At 41.9% G+C, this 19,479-nt stretch overlaps 1 protein-coding gene across 1 annotated transcript in view; it reads left to right on the plus strand.

Annotated features, from left to right (window-relative positions):
* The window catches only part of KCNH1 (potassium voltage-gated channel subfamily H member 1), a 257,892-nt gene that overhangs the window by 33,937 nt on the left and 204,476 nt on the right, over positions 1-19,479 (plus strand). Inside the window, exons 4-5 of the mRNA XM_056852323.1 lie at positions 3,346-3,474; positions 12,701-12,819. Coding sequence (XP_056708301.1) covers positions 3,346-3,474; positions 12,701-12,819 — 248 coding nt within the window. The remainder of the gene's footprint in view (positions 1-3,345; positions 3,475-12,700; positions 12,820-19,479) is intronic.

Raw genomic sequence — 19,479 nt, forward strand, 5'->3', positions numbered from 1 at the left:
AGCAGTTCCCACACAAACGCCAGTGTAGTGGTTAGAGTTTTAGACTAGACCCCAAATACCCATTCCGCTGTGGAAACACATTGAGTGACCTTGGGCCAGTTCCATGTTCTCAGCCTAATTTACCTCACAGCCAGGGAGGAATGGCCATGGAGCGCACCTGGATGCTCCTGGTGGGCAGATGGCCTACTCGCTCTCCTGGGTCAGCTAGCCCTCTGACAGAAGGGTTTAGAACTGTATTGTAGGAGGTCCGAATCAGCCAAGCAGAGTGGGTATAACATTGCTGATGTACATCATAAGGCTTCGGCCAGGCCTCCATCTTACAACAGCCCAGAAACAGGAACACTTTGCTCCTCCCCCCGAATTTGGACATGCCCTATGAGATTCCCCAACAATGATGAAACTAGGCCATTAGGTGGCAAGAATTAAACACATATTATAAGCCCTCTGCAAGGTGGGAAAGGTGACACCCAGCCAGTCTGTGGTGACAAAGGAGACAGAGCCCTGCTCACCAAGACCATGTGAGAGGTGAGCTAGGGGAGGTGATGACACCTGACTCAGCCTTCAGACAAGGCAGACACTGGTACCTGGCCAACCCTTGTGTGAGGCAAGTCAGACACTAGTGTCCGGCCCAGAGAAGCCTTGAGCAAGGTGACGGAGATGACAGGCAGCACCTGGGCGAAGTCCCACATGAGGCAAGACAGACAGTGGTACCTGACCTTGCTGAGCCTTGCACAAAGCGAGGCAGATGGCGCTGCCCAGCCAAGGCAGAGGGCAATAGAAGAAGAGTTGGTTTTTATACCCTGATTATCTCTACCTTTTAAGGAGAATCAAACTGGCTTACAATCTCCTTCCCTTCCTCTCCCCACAACAGACACCTTATGAGGTAGGTGGGGCTGAGAGAGTTGCCAACCCTACATGAGGCAAGGTGAGGAAGAGGATGGCACCTGCCCAAGCCCTGCACAAGGTGAGGCAGAGGGAGGAGCCTGCATGATCCCCAGGCAAGGCAGAGGGTGGCATTCATCTGCGCCCCATGCAAGGTGAGGCAGAGGACAATGCCCAGCCCCACAGGAGGCAAGGCAAGGCAGATGACAGAGCCTGGCTGAGCCCCATGCAAGACAGAGGGTGGCATCCAGGTGAGCCCTGTTCAAAGCAAGGCAGAGGCTGGTGCATGCAAAAGGTGAAGCAGAAGGTGGTGCCCGGCCAAGCCATGCCCAAAGCAGACAGTGGCACCCAGCCTGGCTGAGGCCCTCACAAGGCAAGGGAAATGGCAGTGTCCTGCACGCCCAAGGCGATGTGATGTAAGGCAAATGGCGGTGCCTTAGTTTTCCTTGGTAGAGGGTGCCAGGGGTAGGGATGGGCAGAACACTGAAGATGGAGGAGGAGCTAAAGCTAAGTTGGTTGGTGGATGGATAGGAAATAGGGAAAGGGGGAGAGGCTATGGAAACTCTCAAGGAAGGGAAAGAGGAAATAGTGGGAGAGAGGGGAATAAGATTTACTCTGCAAGTCCTTGCAGGTTCCCGCTTGTATCTTCTAATAGTCAAGTTAGGCAACTGTACTGGCTCCAGATGGAGCACTGGATCAAGTTCAAGGTGGTGGTACTAACCATTAAAGCCCTAAACAGTCTGGAACCATCGTATTTGTGGGACCGCATCTCCCGGTATGTTCCCCAAAGAGCATTATGCTCAGCATGCCTTATACTGATGGGTACCCAAAAGGTTGGGTGAAATAAAATCCAGTTAAGCAGTGAGATATATTTATTACAAAGTGCACATTCAAATATATATTAAAAACAAGGGCACCCTTAGTCCTTATGGCAGCAAATACAGGGTTGATTATCTAAAACCAAATGCCAAATACAGGGTTGATGATCTAAAAACCACATGCCAAATGTGTTTCAGCCCCTAACTTTGTTTTGAGGTTTGGTCATTTCCCCCTCTGTTCTGTCCACTGAATCAGACCATGGGTCCATTAGTCTGGCAAAGGCTCTCCTGGGTCTCAAGCAAAGGTCTTTGAATCACCTGCCACCTGATTATTTAAACTAGAGATGCTAGGGATTGAACCTGGGACCTTCTGCATCCCTACAAATGTTTTACAAACTGAGAACATTAGAGGTTCCTTTCTGACAGGGAAGAGTGACTTCCTAAGAGGAAACTGACCTTCTTTGGATCCTAGTATCTTGAAAGATCAAGGAGAAAGGAAGATGTCTCTTTACTGGGATGCAAATTAGAGAACTATAGAAAGAAATCTGGCAAAATATCAACTTTCAGTACTATCAGGATTTTAGATATTTTTATATGGTTAGTTAATAAGATCATGTGTTCTCAGTTAGAGCGTAAATGTTTATTTTTACATTTTCAAATCAGATTCAGGATATCCAGGATATTTACCTCTCCACAGATTCCTGCATACCAGAATCAAAGCTCATTTGCACATGTGGCAGAATCACATGGTATAGCCTTTTCTGGATTGTAATTGTCACTGCAAGCGAGAGGGTTACACATTTTAGTGTGCCCACGCAGAAGAAGAAACTTCTCTTTACATTAGAAATTTGGCGCATCAAGGAGAAGGCTGGTTGAGAGCCCTTTTCTGTGATATGCTAATTTTCTATGGGCATGGAGGTGTCTTTTGAATGTACAGAGGTTTCAAACATTCAGCCTGCCTTGCTTAAAGTTTAAAGGGGCCCTGTAGAAAAATGCCACATAATTTCATTGCATTTCTAAATTGGCTGTTAGGCTTTGAAATTCTGGCTAATTTAGATGCATTGTTTGAAGAGGAAAACAGAGGTGCCAATTTATCCCAAACTGTTGGATACATAACTGAAAAGGCAGTCTAGCTTTCTTGACTCTTGTCAAATTGGCTTCAGTGGGCTTAGAAGAGTGTAACGCTTCTCACTGTTCTGCAGCAGTTTTAACCTTGCCCCTAGGGGCAGTCTTAGTGATTCTGTTCCCTGCCAACAGTCCAGAGTGTGGCCCCAGAATCAATGATGCCCCACTACTGACCCCCTGCTGGGGCCAAACAAGGGGTGGGCCTTGTCCCACGTAGGGTGGGCAGGAGCTGCAACCACTGCCACAAGCCTGCTGACCAAACTTCAGACAGGATGGGTATGGGTGGTGGCAAGAGCCTACTCTTTTCTCCCCTCCTTTGGAGAGCAGGGTTGTGAGATGTCAGGCCCCCTCCCAGAATGGGGGCCTGGGGGGTAGCTGCCCCTGTTCCCCTTTGACAAAGACCATCTCTCTGGTTGCAAACAGCTGCTTCTTCTCATGGCTTTCTTGTAAAGCTATGTGGTCAGCATGTTATACAGATCTTGTGTTGCTGACCAGCTTTTCCATGTTGTCTTTTCTCCAGGGACACCTGTTTGGTTCTTTGTGAAAATAGCTCCCATTCGAAATGAACAGGATAAAGTGGTTTTATTTCTTTGCACTTTCAGTGACATAACAGCTTTCAAACAGCCTATTGAAGATGATTCCTGCAAAGGTTTGTTATTTGTTTTACACTAATGTGTATTTTTCTTTTTTCCTTTTTTTTTGTATTCAATTTTTTTTGTATTCAAAAATTCAGTTTCCCTGAAATCTCTGTTTATCATCAGATTATTAAGAATTAGAACGAAGTACTTGTATCGTGCTTTTATTTGCAGTGCATTGAGCACCGCTTGGGGCTGCCAGCTTTTCAGCCAGCATCTGCAACCTACAGTGGCTTGAGCAACAGCAATTAACAGGTTATAATGTTTAATCAAAACATTATACAAAGCTTTATATGCGGATTTCTGCAAACCTAACTGCTATGACAGACACTTGAGCTGGATGAAAGGTTGGGAGCCATAAATGAAAGAACATATTCATTTTAAAGTTCACTATTCCTTCTGTGTCTGTGAAAGGTCTAAGGTTAGAATGATATCTCTCTTGGCTAGGTTCTAGTCTCTATATGCTAGATCTTACACTTTGGGTTCCTGATTCAAACCCTAGAGTTCCTCCCAGTATTTTGTAAGAACAACTGTTGAAATCTCTTTGCTTACTTGTTCTGGATTGATCACAGCTGATTCTACCAACATTTATTAATAGGTCCCAAATACACAATATTTTTATCAGCTTGGTTGCTCTCCTCTGCAGTATAATGTATGGTGAGTAGCAATGACTTAGCCCCATTGGGGGATGGATGTAAATAATACAGCTGTGCAATAGAAGAATCCCATACAGTGGTGCGGAAGCTTTGAGAACTATTTAGTAGTCTTTTGGAAATAGGAAACTTAAGTACTGAGTCCTGTGGTTGTTCTTTATTGTTCTTTACTGCTACTCTACTACTTCTTCAAATTTAGATTGTGATGGTTAGTTGTTTTTATTTGTTCTTACATTTATAGACAATTTCCTAGTCAGAGCTTTTTATGCCATGAAAAATTAAAAATAGGAAACAATGGAACACCACCAGAAAAACTGTCAATAAAACTATAGTCAAAATCTAGGCAATAGCTAGAGCAGGGCTCCCCAGCATGGTGCCAAAGAGCATCATGGCACCATTTACTTCCTCTGGCAAGTACTTCCTCTGGCATCCACCAAGCTTCTCAGAAAGTGGGCAGGGTCACTGTAAGGCAGTACTTACTATTTGCTGCTCCCACTCAAATGAAAGGGTTTTCCGCTGCAGCCTCTGGAAAATAAGGACTTATAAGCACTTGGCCTTTCCGTCATCACTGTGTGAGTCCATTCACGCTTTCCTTATTTTTATTCCTTCTTCTCTTTCTTACTTCCTCCATCTTTCCTTCATTTCTTTTTAACCCCTTCTGCAATTCTGTTGTAAAGTAAGGAGAGACATGTTGTCTTTAGCTCTGCCTTCTGCAGCTGCCATTTTGGGTTTGGCTCTGTCTGCTGTGGCAGCTGTTTGGGGGCAGCGCTCACAACCCCTTCTCAAGATTCCAAAAGTACCCACAGGCTTAGTTCTCTAGTTGCTAATAACTAGCTCCAGCATGGCAAAAAAATTTTTTTTTTTTTAAAAAGAGCTGTTTTCACTAGCTTTCTAAAAATACAAAGAGAGCAGACCAACAATGGTTCCTTGTTACACAGTGTCTCCCTGAGCTTCTTGGCAGGTGTGAGGGATAGAAAACAAATGTAACCAAGAAATAAGATGCCACTGAGGTGCTACCTGCCACCAATGTGTGTGTGCATGTGCGTAAAGTGCCATCAAGTCGCAGCCCAGCAAGGGGCTTTCATGGCAAGTGATTAAGCAGAGGCAGTTTGCCATTGCTTTCCTCTACAGAGTCGTCCTTGGAGATCTCCCTTCCAAATACTGACCCTGCTTAGCTTCCACAATCTGATGAGACTGGGCTATACCATGCTGCTTTCCCTCCTGGTGCCACTAATATACACCCTCCAATATTTTAAGGCCTTTTGCTTGGTATGTGCACCAGATTCTATCATTAATGTCTGTGTGTGCCTCTATGTTATGTTGCTATGGTCTGCTCAGGGTGCCAAAACTGCATATTATAATATTTGTTCTCCTTTGAATGTTCTATTTTTTGTCCATATCCATGCATACCCAGAAGTGGACACAATAATCTGCCTAATTGACTAAGTAGAGTAGTAGTTTCCTATGTTATAGCTGTGATTACTATCAGTGCAACAAAAATAGCAAATTTATTAAGTAGGAGAGGGCCCATGTAATACAGCATCTATTCTGTATGCAGAAGATCCCAGGTTGAATCTCTGACATTGCCTACTACCTGATCTTTTTAATGGCAATGTGAGATCTCTACTTGAGACCCAAAGAGCTACAACCAGTCAGTCAGAATAGGCAATAATGACAAGCCAATGATAGTCCTGTTCACATGTGAACACATGTACATCCTGCATGTGTACACTTGTTTGTAAGAATGAGTCAAATTGCATTTGCTTTACACATGGAACTAGGGACCAGTACCTGGATAAATGTGGGGTTTAAACCACATGTTCAACTGTAGATACATTTAACCTAACTTGAAAAGTAACACATGTATAAAGAAAAATCAAGTGTACACTGTACATGGGTTTTTTGTGCATTAACTGTAATGTGTGAACAGGACTCATATAATACAGCTTAATGTGACCATAACTTTAGACCTGCCAAATGATAACACAGTATGCCTGCCTGGTATTAGTGGGAGATCAACAAATCTACAAAAAGTGAATAGGCATTGTTATGATAGTCTGGATACCCACTATAGTGGAGGCCACTCCACTAATAATAGTTAGTGAGGTCCCTCAAAATATGATCTAAAGCCAGGATCTGAAGTTGGGTCATTAACCACAGTTACTCTATCTATGGTTTTATATGATGCCTGAATACAGACTTCCTGGTTTAATCCTGGTTCATTTTCTAGTGACATTCTCCCCCCAGGCTACAGAGAGAAGGAAATTAAATCAATATTTGTGACCTGAATCCTGATTTCACAAACTAACCATAGTTAAACTATGATTTCGTGTTATATTTGAACAAAGCAATTATCTAGAGATGGCACAGAGAGAGTCAGATGAAGTGGTACAAAGTGCTGTTCATTAGGAGAAACTATCATCTGCTGATGTTATGAATGCTAATATTTAAAGAAATTATATAGCTTTTGTACCTCATAAGTTTCTAATTCTAGTTCCTTTTTGTTATGCACATTATGGAATCGGCTCACTTTTAAAAGCCACCTAATTTATACCATCATGTTGTAAATTAAACAAATGTGCTTTTAAGTGGATCTACTTTAGAAGAGAAAACATCAAATATAGGACCTTGAAAATAGTTCAGAGTTGTTACATGACACACAAAATGAGAATTCTGAATTCTGAAGTGGGGCAGAGACTTTGGAGAAAACTTTAAATTCATGTGCTTTGCCCCCTCCTGATGCTGCTTGCCTTTTCTTGGTGTCCCTCACATGCCTTTTCTACAACCTAATTGCATCTTGAGGGTGTGGTGTGGTGAATACATGGACATATGTAGCTGCCATATAGAAGAAGAAGAGTTAGTTTTTATATGCCAATTTTCTCTACCTTTTAAGGAGAATCAGACTGGGTTACAACCTCCTTCCCTTCCTCTCCCCACAACAAACACCTTGTGAGGTAGGTGAGGCTGAGGGAGCTCTAAGAGAACTGTGACTAGCCCAAGATCACCCAGCTGGCTTCATGTGAAGGAGTGGGGAAACCAACCCAGTTCACCAGATTAAAGTCCGCCACTCATGTGGAGGAGTGGGGAATCAAACCCAGTTCTCCAGATTAGAGTCCCTCCGCTCTTAACCACTACACCATGCTGGCTCAGATAGTAAGTCAGACCACTGGTCTATCATGGTCAGTAAAGTCTATTATGATTGGCAGCAGGTCTCTTAGGTCTTTCATATCACCTCCTACCTTATCTTTTTGTACCTGGAGATGCTGCAGATTGAGCCTGGGATCTTCTGCATGCAAGCCAGATGATCTGGCTCTGGGCCACAGCCCTTTCCTATCTGAGCCATGTGCATAAGTGCCATCAAGTCACTGCAAAATATTAGGGAGCCAGGCTTAAAAGAGGCTACGGGACCAGAGGCTGTCAGTTATCGAACCATAGGGCAAGGAGTACAGCGCTAGTTAACCAATTATCTGACTCAGTATAAGATAGTATCCATTATTCTGAATTAGGAATGCATGGCCTTATTTCGGAGAGATGTTTAATGATCTGTGTTCTTTGTATTAATTTACATGCAGCCTGGGCTGAGTAATGGTTGTTCATGCTTTCAGTTTTCATCAGCTGTTCACTCTCACAGTTAACTGGAACTCTTAGGATTTGGATCCGCCATTAGATGCACTTAGGTTAACTAGCCATTTGGGGGAAATACACAGATTGAGCTGAGGTTGTCGAGCAGATTAGTATTGATTAGTGCTGATCAAGGGGCTTAAAACAGTTGTGTCTCAGTTAGGTTATACATTCTGCATGTGATATTTGATAATAGGTTTTTGATTTTTATGTTGTTTGAATCCAGAGAGGAGCTGAAGCTCATGGAAAGTACTTGTGCTAACCTTCTGGAATTTTGGACTTTTTTTTGAGTAATTGTCCTCATTATGACATATTAGAAACTGCCAGAAGCTGAGGAGAGTTTCAAAAGCAGTCTTGAATTTTCTGCCTTCTATAATCTCATCCTACTTCTAAAAAGAATTTTCCAAATGAAATGTTTCCCCTACCATTTGCATTCTGTGTTATAGTCTCTAAACCATTGCATTTTCATCTGTTTTCACCAACTAATGAGAATAATCAGTCCTTGTCTATTTTGTGTGTAAGGCAGACAGCTATGTCTCTCCTCAGGCTTCTATAGTGATGTATTGTAATAAGATTAAGAGGATGTAAACATGGATTTCTGCATTCTAAGGTGCAATGGGGCATCTTCAATCCATGTTCTATTATAGATGTTACTGATTACGGCCTTCCCTCTGGTTTACTTCTATTCTTTCCTGCTGTTCTGCATGCACAATGGCAGTACTTATTCTTCTTTCTGATTCACAGTGGGTAGCCATGTTAGTCTGTCTGCAGTAGTAGAAAAGAGCAAGAGTCCAGTAGCACCTTAAAGACTAACAAAAATATTTTCTGGCAGGGTATGAGTTTTCGTGAGCCACAGCTCACTTCTTCAGATACAGCTAGAATGTGAATCCATCTGTCTTTAAGTAGAGGAGAGTGAATTCAGACAGATGGATTCACATTCTAGCTGTATCTGAAGAAGTGAGCTGTGGCTCACGAAAGCTCATACCCTGCCAGAAAATATTTTTTGTTAGTCTTTAAGTTGCTACTGGACTCTTGCTCTTTTCTTTCTGATTGTTCTACATTTTTTGCTCTTTATGTGAGGACTAGCAGTACTACGCAGAGACTGTAGAAAGAGAGCGTTTAGATAATTTTTCAAACAGGAACTCACTTCTAGTATTGCACTGATGAATACAGAGCACAAAACCCTCTCTATGTTTTCAGAAAGAATTTGACTTTAAAGTTTTCTGAAGGTTTTGATAGGATTAGTATTTGATGGTGTGGTTGATACATTTTGTGGTACCGAAAATTTCTCTGCAACTAGCAAGATTACTCACAATGCAGTTCTGAAATCCTGGATTGATCTGGACTCTCAGTTTAGTGCAATAATGCCCAAAATGTGTGCTGTGAGTTATTAGCACATTTCTAGTAGACTATGAAAACTAAATAATGAAGGGGTTCTAGAAGGTCAAAGTACCCACCTACAGAGGAAGCTACTCAGTGTGATTTAGAATTACTTTGGTTCTAGCATTGCCTCATTCCAGTTTGCCAGTGGTGGGGGTGGGTATTCTGATGCTTCCCTGCATACAGTATAATTGGATAACTGTAACTGGCGATGCAGAAGTACAGCAGTCCTCAGAGGAGAGTCACACAGTGAATTGGCCACTCCATAGAAAACCGTTCTTATGCTTACATGCTCTAAAAGTAAGCAGTTGTTTATTTATTTATCAGTTTTTCTACCCTGCCTTTCCACTAAAACAGCACTCCGGGACCCTTACCAAGAGAAGTATAACAAAAAGCGGGCAATAAAATACAATGCAAAGACCAAAAACTCCCCAAAACAAAACAATCCCAGGCGATAAAATCAAGCAGCAGCCCTAACCTAGGAATTAATAATTAACAGCAAAACAGAGCAGGTATGAGAATGACGTGTGCATCCAAAAGTGTGGGTTGGCAGAGACACTGATTCAATGTAGATCTAGCTGCTGAAATGAACAGATTTGTACTTGAGTGGCAATGAACCCCAATCCATATGTTCAGTCAATAGCACGCCGGCTTCATTTTGCGATTTTTCAAATAAAACATACAAAATAGAATTATTAAAATATAACATAATATTTAATCTAATAATATTCAAACCAAAATGTTAAAACAGTCACAAAGAGCCAGTGATTACATACCCCAAAAGAAAGTTTAAAATTCCATCATACTGTACAGCCTTAGTGACTGTTCCAAGTAGCCACAGAAAATATTCACGAATCATATTCATGAAAATATTCATGAACTTGAACTATTCAGTTGCATTGCATAAATTCTTTCTGAAAGTACACATCTTGTCTCAATCTCAAATCCAGTAAAGAAGCTGTAGGTGCATACTTTGGGCTTCTAGAAACCTTTCCTTATTTAGTTCTCAGTCTACTCATGTTAACTACACTGCCCCCTACCCTCTCAGGGGCACATTGCACCATTAGCTTGTTTCTTCCAGATTTTCTAAAATAAATTAATTAAGAGTCAGGTGGATTTATCATTCTACTAGATTCTCCTCAGCTTAACAACAGTAAGCTTATTTTCCAGAGTATCCAATTTATTTTCCAATTCTCTCTATTAATCTGCAGCTTGCTTACCTGATATTGAAATATTTTTTATCAATAGGGCATTTATAATTTGCCATTTCAGATAAATTATTTTATTCCTTTCAACTTATCGGTAAATGTAGCATCATCTTTGTTTGTATCTTTTAATATGTAGAATCAGAATGAAAAGATACATCTTTGTTTGTATCTTTTAATATGTAGAATCAGAATCCATTATGTTGGAACTTTCTTCATTTTACCCAACATTAATAATTTGAAACTTACCTAATTGAAATATCCTAATACAGTTCACAACACAGTCATTTGCCAGCATTTGAAGTATTATTCAACCCAAATAATGAGAGATCAGTTACACATCAGTTCATAGTAATCAGACTTAACAACAACAAAAATTCCAGACAATATATGCTTTTCAAACAAGTTTCATAGGCAGATAATACAAACAGTTATCAAAGAAGATATTCTGTTGCTGTTACAAACTGTTGAGTTGCTGAAGATCCAAGCATTGGCCATAGTTCTACTTTGAGCACATCCAAAGATTTGGGCATGCCAGTGGGATTTTAAACTCCTCCCCCCCGAGAGCAGACCCACATGCCATATCACAAATGGCTTTCAAATGCATCTATTTGGAGGCTGCTGAATTAGGGGAAACCGCTCATGTAAGTCCAAAGCACAGGTCTATTTCCTTTTGCTGTGCCACGCTAAACCACTTCCTGGTTTTACTGTTTGTGATATAAAATCAAGGGACTCACACCAGGGTCACCGACTGGTGGCTGGGGGAAAACAAAATTTTGGGGGCCCGAGTCAGCTGGAGGGCCCCTGAAACAGGCGCCATGCTGTATTCATGGAATGTATTTAATTTTTTTCTAAGGCAGTACTGACGGCAGCCACTAGGGGCACAGGGAAGGCAGAGCACAATAAAGAGGGGTGTCTGACTCTGGGGCTCGGCCTTTCTGCAAAGTGTAATGTGGGGCTGAGGATATCTCAGATCCTGCTAAATCCATCAGCCAAGCCAGCATTGGAGCAAGGCAAGACTAGCCAGGACAAGCTACGGTCAGTGCCAGGATGCAGCCTCCTAACAAGGTCTATGGTTTCCTTTTTCCTTTAGTACCACTCAGCTCCTGCACAGCCAGATCTTGCAAAGGGGCAGCCTTATTTGTGTGTGGTAGCAAAAAAAAAAAAAAAAAAAACACCTGTTGTTGTTTATTCCTACATTTCTCTAACACTTATCCACACTTTTCTCCTCCATTTTGCAGTCTTCCTTTCATGATCTGCCATTCGTCTATCTCCACTTCTAATTTTTCTCTTTCTCTCCCCTTATTTTTCAGTCTGAACTCCTTCTGACCCATCCTGGTTGGCATCTTAGAACATATTTAGTAGTAGTATAGCAGCAAACCTTTATAAATATCATGAACAGAAGGAGTTACTATTTCCACATAATCTATCAAAGTAGTAAAAGAATGCTTCCCCCTCCTACCCTTAACATGCATGATAATAAATGTTAGTTTGCCTCAGAGGTAACAGAGGAACAGAAGTTGGAACTTATTTATTTACTTTATCTATATCCTGCCTTTCTCCCCAAGGGGGACCCAAAGTGGCTTACATTGTTCTGTTCTCCTCTGTTTTGCCCTCACAACAACCCTGTGAAGTAGATTATGCTGAGAGTGTGTGATGGGCCCAAGGTCACCCAGCAAGCTTCCATGGCAGAGTGGGGATTTGAACCTGTTTTCCCAGATTCTACTCTGACATTTTAATCACTACACAGGCTTAGCTTCCATTGCAAATAGCACGGGGGGTCTGGAGATAACCTGGGCCAGAATATTCCAGTTTCTTTCATTTTTGGCCCTGGAACTCACATGATCATTCTGAAGCTGTTGGACAGTTTTGAGATTCTTAGTTTTATTTTCTGAATTATGCCTGCCACAAATGTACAGTCAGGTGGACATGTGGATTCTTTTATTATTATAGATGCATGGTAACAGCCAGCCAAGTGATTGGTTTTGTTGTTATACTTGGTTTTGATTAGGATTATATTGGGGAGGGGGCAGATAGAATCTTTGTCTAGGTGCCCATGGTGGCTCTCAGGAGTCCTGACCCACACCAACAAGTTTCCCTGGCTTGTATGTTTGAACTGAGTCTGAATCTAGCATAAACCAAAAACACAGAGGGCCATTACCCCCTCATCCTTATGAAAACCATGCCATTCATTTCAGCACCATGGACAGCAGCCGGAGCGACTATTTCTGCACCGTTTATGTAACTAGTCATTTGCTCAAGAGAAGTTAAATTGTAATTAGCCTTTATAGTAGGGTTGCTTTTTGTTTAAGACTGAGAGGCTGTTAAAAATAACCAGTTGTTTATAGTAATGGCTTTGCAACTTCTTGAATTGTTTTTAGGCTGGGGAAAGTTTGCCCGCTTGACACGTGCGCTCACGAGCAGCCGGGGAGTCCTCCAGCAGCTTGCTCCCAGTGTACAGAAAGGAGAGAATGTCCATAAGCATTCCCGTCTTGCTGAGGTAATGTCTGATTTCTTTTCCCCACCAGATTATTGGAATAGAATAAATTATTACATAACCATTGGATCAGATTACCTGTAGCTGATAAATGATTGTGTTTTCTTATGGGATTCGGATTAAAGGTACATTGTTTTAAAGTTAGTTATTCTAAATTAGTAAGGAAAAGCACAGATTTATATCATTGGACTTTAAGTTTCCCTTTTTGTAATCCATGCATTTATTGATCAAGAGTATATTCTAACTGATTTTGTGGTTCGAGTGTCAGATTAGGAGGCCCAGGTTTGATGCCCCACTCTGACATGGAAGCTTGCTGTATGACCTTGGGCCAGTCCCACACTCTCAGCCTAACCTTCCTCACAGGGTTCTTGTGAGGATGAAATGGAGGAGAAGATATAAGCTGCTTTGCATCCCCATTTGGGAGAAAGGCAGGGTATAAATGAAGTGAATACATTAATGTTGTTTGGAGAATAGAATATCTGAAGGACTGCCTGCATCCATATGAATCTGCCCATACTTTAAGAATCTATTTCAGAGGCTCTGCTCCAGGTGCTCTTACTTTCAAAGTGATGTGTGTGTGTGTGTGTGTGTGTGTTAATCAGTAGCATTCTAGGCATGTCCAGGGTCATTGGGTTGGTGTTCCTTTGACAGCTTTTAGATGCCAAGGAAAGACAGCTCTTTCTAAGCCTTTCTCCTAATCTTTTAAGTGATAAATTCTACTTTTATAGTGTATTTTCTGCTTTTATCATTGTTTCAATGCTGGTTTTGCTATTTTATTGTAATTCTATTATATTTATGTTTTATGTTAGGCCAGGATGTGGTCTAAGGACATGTGATAGAGCCACTTTGCTGAAACTAATCAGTTCTGATTCTGGTCACTGACCGGATAGCAGATTGCCAGGAAGCCCAGCGTCTACTGCCTTGAGTTCCATAAGGGCAATAAATAAATAAAACCTCATAATATGTTAGAATATAATCCAAAGTCTTTAGCCGTATAGTCTACATACCTTGTGCTCTACACAGTAATATCTACTTATAGACAAGGGAACAATTCTTATTGACAAGGGAACAATTCTAAACAGCTATGTTATACCTTTCATACCCATGGAAATTTACATCAGCAATACAGATACAAGGAATCCATTAAAAGAGCAAGATGACTGCCCCTTCTTCCAGGTACATCAGAGGATCTTACCTAATCCAAGAACCAGTCACACCACAGCAAATATCATTTCAAAATCCTTGGCTACATCCTTGGCTGCCAAGAGCCACCATGGGCCCCCAGACAAAGATTCCATCTGGGTCCTCCCATACGACCTGATCCAAACCAAATATAATATCAAAACAAATCACTTGGCCTGCTGTTACCATGCATCTATAATAATGAAAGGAGCTACATTTCCATCTGTCTGTCCAGTTTTGGCAGGCATGACATCAGAAAATGCCCTTCTCATCTACTCAGATTGCACAGCCTATGGCTCTCGGTATTACTCTTTATAGCCATGGGTTTAATTTTATAATTTTATATTTACACACATATGTATGTGTCTACCAATATAGGATACATTTCTTACATCTGATGATGTGGGCTTCATTTCTCAAAAGCTTAACATTACAATAAATCTTTAGTAATTAAATCAGTGAGGGCCATTGTGGTATAGTGGTTAAGAGTTGTGGACTCTAATCTGAAGAACCGGGTTTGATTCCCCACTCCTCCACATGAAGCCTGCTGGGTGACCTTGGGCCAGTCAGGGTTCTCTCAGAACACTTAGCCCACACAGAGGCAAGCAGTGGCAAACCACCTTGAAAACCCTGTGGGGTTATTATTGTTATGGTCTCTCCATATTCAGGCCTTCTACTCCCTAGATGGTTGTTGTGATTGTCATGACACTTCTTTTATGCTATTGCCCTGGTAAAAGAGTTATTTTGCTGTTTGCTGTCTTAGGGCTGCCAGGGTGTTCAAAGTTGCATCTTGTGGCTATTGACATAGATTGCTGCCATCCTGTCTTGGAGAGGAGCTGTGAGTCAGTGGTAGAACACAGGCTTTGCACAGAGCAGGTTCAATCTGTTTTATTGAGTTAAAGGATTTTTGATAGCCGATGTTAGGAATAATCTTTCTTTGCTTGAGATTCTAGAGAGCGTCTCTGGAGACAACACTGAGCTAGATGCACCAGTGGTTTGACTCAGTATAAGGTCTCATCATATGTTCACATATGCGTGCATCCTCCTGGACTGTGGTGGTAGCTAAGCTGGGGGAGGTTCTGGCGTTCATTCTGAAAGCACGCTAGTGTATTTTATGTGTGAGGAGGTATAGACTGGTTTCTGTAAAGCAGTGGTTCTCAACCTTTGTTGCTCCATTCCCCCCTTTCACCATTGTTCAGAATATAATTCCCCCTTCCCCAGATAGTCATAAACTTTATTGAATGTCGCAGATTACATTAAAAACAAACTACAATTTTACATAATCTACAGGACACCACGCTTTGTTGAATAATGGTCCCAATTTCCCCCCTGGAACCCTAAAATCCCCCCTGGGGGGAAAATCCCCCCTTGTTGATAACCCATGCTGTAAAGTCATCGTGGCAACCTTGCTGTTACCATAGTTGATTGATGCCTTCATGCATAGGTATTGTGGAGGCATTGTCAGTGAGTGGCAATGTACTTGGCAAGGGATGCTGTGGGGGGTAGCTGTCACTATTGTTAACAATTTTCCTTCTGCTGTTGTGCTGTTCATATTTCTCCTGGATGAGGGATATAGTGTCCCAACTTATTATACCCACATAAACTCACCACAATAGTGGCTATTTTAGGATTGCAGTTTCTGAAACATACTTACGCCTTGTCCAGTAATCTCGTGTGCAGGTGTTATTATGAATGTGGTACTCTTCAGCTTTCAGGCTGGATGATGCAGCTAAACACACACATACACATACACACACCTGCTGGTGATGCTGACTGTAAATTCATATTTGAGAATTTTGAACCAGTGTATTTATTTAGAATATTTCTCAGCCACCTTTCAAGTATTCAAGTGTAGCTTTTAGTGTGCATTGACCTAAGGACTGATGTGCAAAATGTAAAATGTTTGCATGTTTTAGACTTCACTAATACTTAAGCAAAGTGTCATGGTGGTGTATTTTTCATAGTATATAGGCTGAATGATTGAACAGTTGAAGTTTTCTGCCTTGACTCTAATGAGCCCTTTTCTATCTGTTAGTCCTTGCTAGTTGATGCACACATCAAAACTCTGGATATACAGCAGGCAGGTTAATTGTAAATAATAAAGGTCAACAGTATGTTCTGTATACCTGAAATGAGTATAATTAATTGGCAGCTAAGAGTGTATTAAATATTCCAACATTACTGGACCCAGTTGTGAGCTTCAGTGCATCAAAGAACACGAGAAAATAGAAAGTTTTGCAGAGAAGCCAAATGGAAATGAACACTAAAACAATATACAAGTTTGTCAGAAGGAAAAAGAAAGATCTACGTTCTTCATCATCAGGTGTTAGTCCTTATCTACATGGGGTCAGATGGGTTTTGGATGCATTTATTACCTATGCAGTCCACTTTTACAGATGTAGGCACTTGATCTCTTCTTTTTTCCATAATTGAGTGAACTCAACTTGCAGTTTGCAAGATCGAATTTATGATGTCTGTCTGTGAGACTTCTAGAAAGACAGACAGACATTTATGATGTCTGTCTGTGAGACTTCTAGAAAGACAGACAGTTGGCTTTTTCAACAGAGGCGTCCTACAACTTACAGCTGTGTACTACAGTGCTGAACTAAATGCATACATGTTGTTAATATAGTGTGACGCTTTGTACCCTATAATATTACATTTCTGGAACACAAATTTATTCTTCTGGCACTAGTAGTAGTGTCAGAAACATACACAGTTAGGCAGAAGAAATGCCCATCTACCATTAAGATCTATAGGGGGAAGGAATTCTATCAGCCATCTACAGTATACAAAATATGACTTCCAGCTTCCAGAAGGGTAGCCATGTTAGTCTGTTTCAACTATTAAACAGACGTCCAGTGGCATTTTCCCACAGAATCATAGAGTTGGAAGGGGCCATACAGGCCATCTAGTTCAACCCCCTGCTCAATACAGGATCAGCCTAGAGGAGTTGTTATTTGTTATAAATAATTTGTTATTATTTAAGGTACCTCTGGACTTCTGTTTACTTTGACTTCCAGTTTCACAGTTCTTGCCTGCCAAATGTTTGAGTGGAGAATGAGTTTGTTGTGGTATTTTCTATGAACACATTTCAGAACACATTTCTGTTCAGGATGAGTGTCTTATGCCTTGGGGAAATTTCCTGGCAGCCCTTAATCTGCCTTGCATTCACATTGTTCTCTTTACAATACTAAATAACGCTTCCAGTCAGAGTGTTAGCAGAGTTTTTGGAACTGATAAGTGAATGCTGTGGTATTCAACAAATTAGCCAGAGGTAGAATCTTCACTGGTATATATTGGTGAAGGCAATGCAAAGATGTGCAGAAGATGTATAGATGTGCTGATTTTTTTAAACCTTTCAGATACATTGCCAGCTGTACAGGATTCAACTGGACAGAAGGTCCTGCAGAGCTCTGCCTGTGGAACCTGTTTTCAATTATGAGCTCAACATTTAGTAAATATGAAGAAGTAATAGCATCTCTGGGGAGGAGGAGAGTGTATTTCCTTCACTGCTGAAGCAGCATCTCACATCTTAGATGGTGGGGCTGCAGATTGTTAGCTGATTTGAGCCTGGCTTGTACTGAGAAAGGGCAGGGTAGAAATTAAATAAAATTTAAAAATATATATTAAAACACTGTATCATGGATTGATGCCCATTTTCTCGCTTGCTGAAGGCAGCTTTTTGTTTCTTTCGGAATTCTCCACAAAGAACACAACTTGCAGTACAATGCTCAGCAGAGCTGACTTGAATGGCTTCGGGAAGGTGTAACTCTGCTGAATACTGTACTGTGAGATTCCTAATGTAATGAATTTGGTGGTGGCAGTGGAAAGTGTCATCAAGTTGCAGCCGACTTATGATGACCTTAGAGGGTTTTCAAGGCAAGAGACATTGAGAGGTGGTTTGCCATTGCTGGCTTCTGTGTAGCAACCCTGGACTTCCTTGGTGGTCTCCCATCCAAGTATTAACTAGAGCTGACCCTACTTAGCTTCTGAGAGCTGATGAGATTGAGCTAGCCTGGGACATCTAGGTCAGGGCATAATTAATAAGCACACATTAACTAGCATAGATATATGGGATTTAAAAAGGTAAAGGTCCCCTGTGCAAGCACCGGGTCATTCCTGACCCATGGGGTGACATCACATCCCGACGTTTACTAGGCAGACTTTGTTTACAGGGTGGTTTGCCAGTGCCTTCCCCAGTCATCTTCCCTTTACCTCCAGCAAGCTGGGTACTCATTTTACCCACCTCGGAAGGATGGAAGGCTGGGTCAACCTTGAGCCGGCTACCTGAAACCAACTTCCATTGGGATTGAACTCAGGTCGTGAGCAGAGCTTGGACTGCAGTACTGCACCTTACCACTCTGCACCACGGGGCTCCTATCTGGGATTTAGTTCATCTTTAATCTCCTGTCCTCTATGAACAGCCCATAACTAGGGCCTCTTTCCCCTCAAGTCCCCTGCATAAATACAGACTTCAGTATCCCCTCTCCATAACCTTTTTAAACATTTATTTCTAGCCAAAGCTGTCTACTTTTTTGTTTTCCCGCACCCATGTAGGCTCTTCACACTTCTGCTCTCTTCCACCCCCACCCCCAAGTCCTCACTTCCCACCATCCATTCCCACCATCTGCCTTTCAGGATTCCTGTCTAGCCCTCAGCACTTGACTTCTAAAATAAGAAACTGTAGACAACACGTATTAATCAGTCAACCTGCTCTCATCAAATATGCTCTTTCAGAGCATCTATTTACGGCATTTTGGTGGGAACAGGTTTACTCAGTGTTTTGCTTTCGGAATCCGTTCCGGGAGCAAAGGGTGTCTCTGGTTGTGTGCAGGAAGTAGCACTAAGCAAATACAATCAGCATTCATTTATCTGAGAAGAGGAAAGAATGGCATTTGTGTGAACACGAAAGAAAGAAAAAACCCGAAATATTATATCTGTGGACTTGCAGGCTCATCTTGGACTTCTTTAGCCCCTTGCAGCCCTGCAGACTTTCACCTGGTCCCCCTTCCCAATGCTTGGGCCCTGCACCACAGTACTAGATTTCACCTTTTGCTGTTTCCCCCTTTATCCAGTACTATATAATGCTACGCTTGATAATATAGATCAACAATCCTTTCTGACTGTTAGGGTTCATTCAGACTACCTGGTAGGAGCATGTGGGGCTTCCACTGACCTGTGGTCATGTCTACAAGGTGCTTAGTCTGAGGTGCCAATTGAACGAATTGGTGCTTCCATGTCTATTCACCATCAGTGCTATTTATGTGACTGTGGTGGCTTGACAAAAGGTTGTTGCTATATGACTGAGCAAATCATGGCTCCTGCTCAAAGGCACTACATCTACAGCAGCAACTCTCTATGAGCATTAGGCTGCCAACTCCAGCTTGGGAAATTCCTGGAGATTTGGGGGCAGAGCCTGGGGAAGGTGGGGTTTGGGGAGAGGTGGGAGCTCAGCAGGGACGAGTCCCTCTCAAAGCT

This window comes from Euleptes europaea, chromosome 7, assembly GCF_029931775.1.
Source record: "Euleptes europaea isolate rEulEur1 chromosome 7, rEulEur1.hap1, whole genome shotgun sequence".
Lineage (NCBI taxonomy): Eukaryota > Metazoa > Chordata > Lepidosauria > Squamata > Sphaerodactylidae > Euleptes > Euleptes europaea.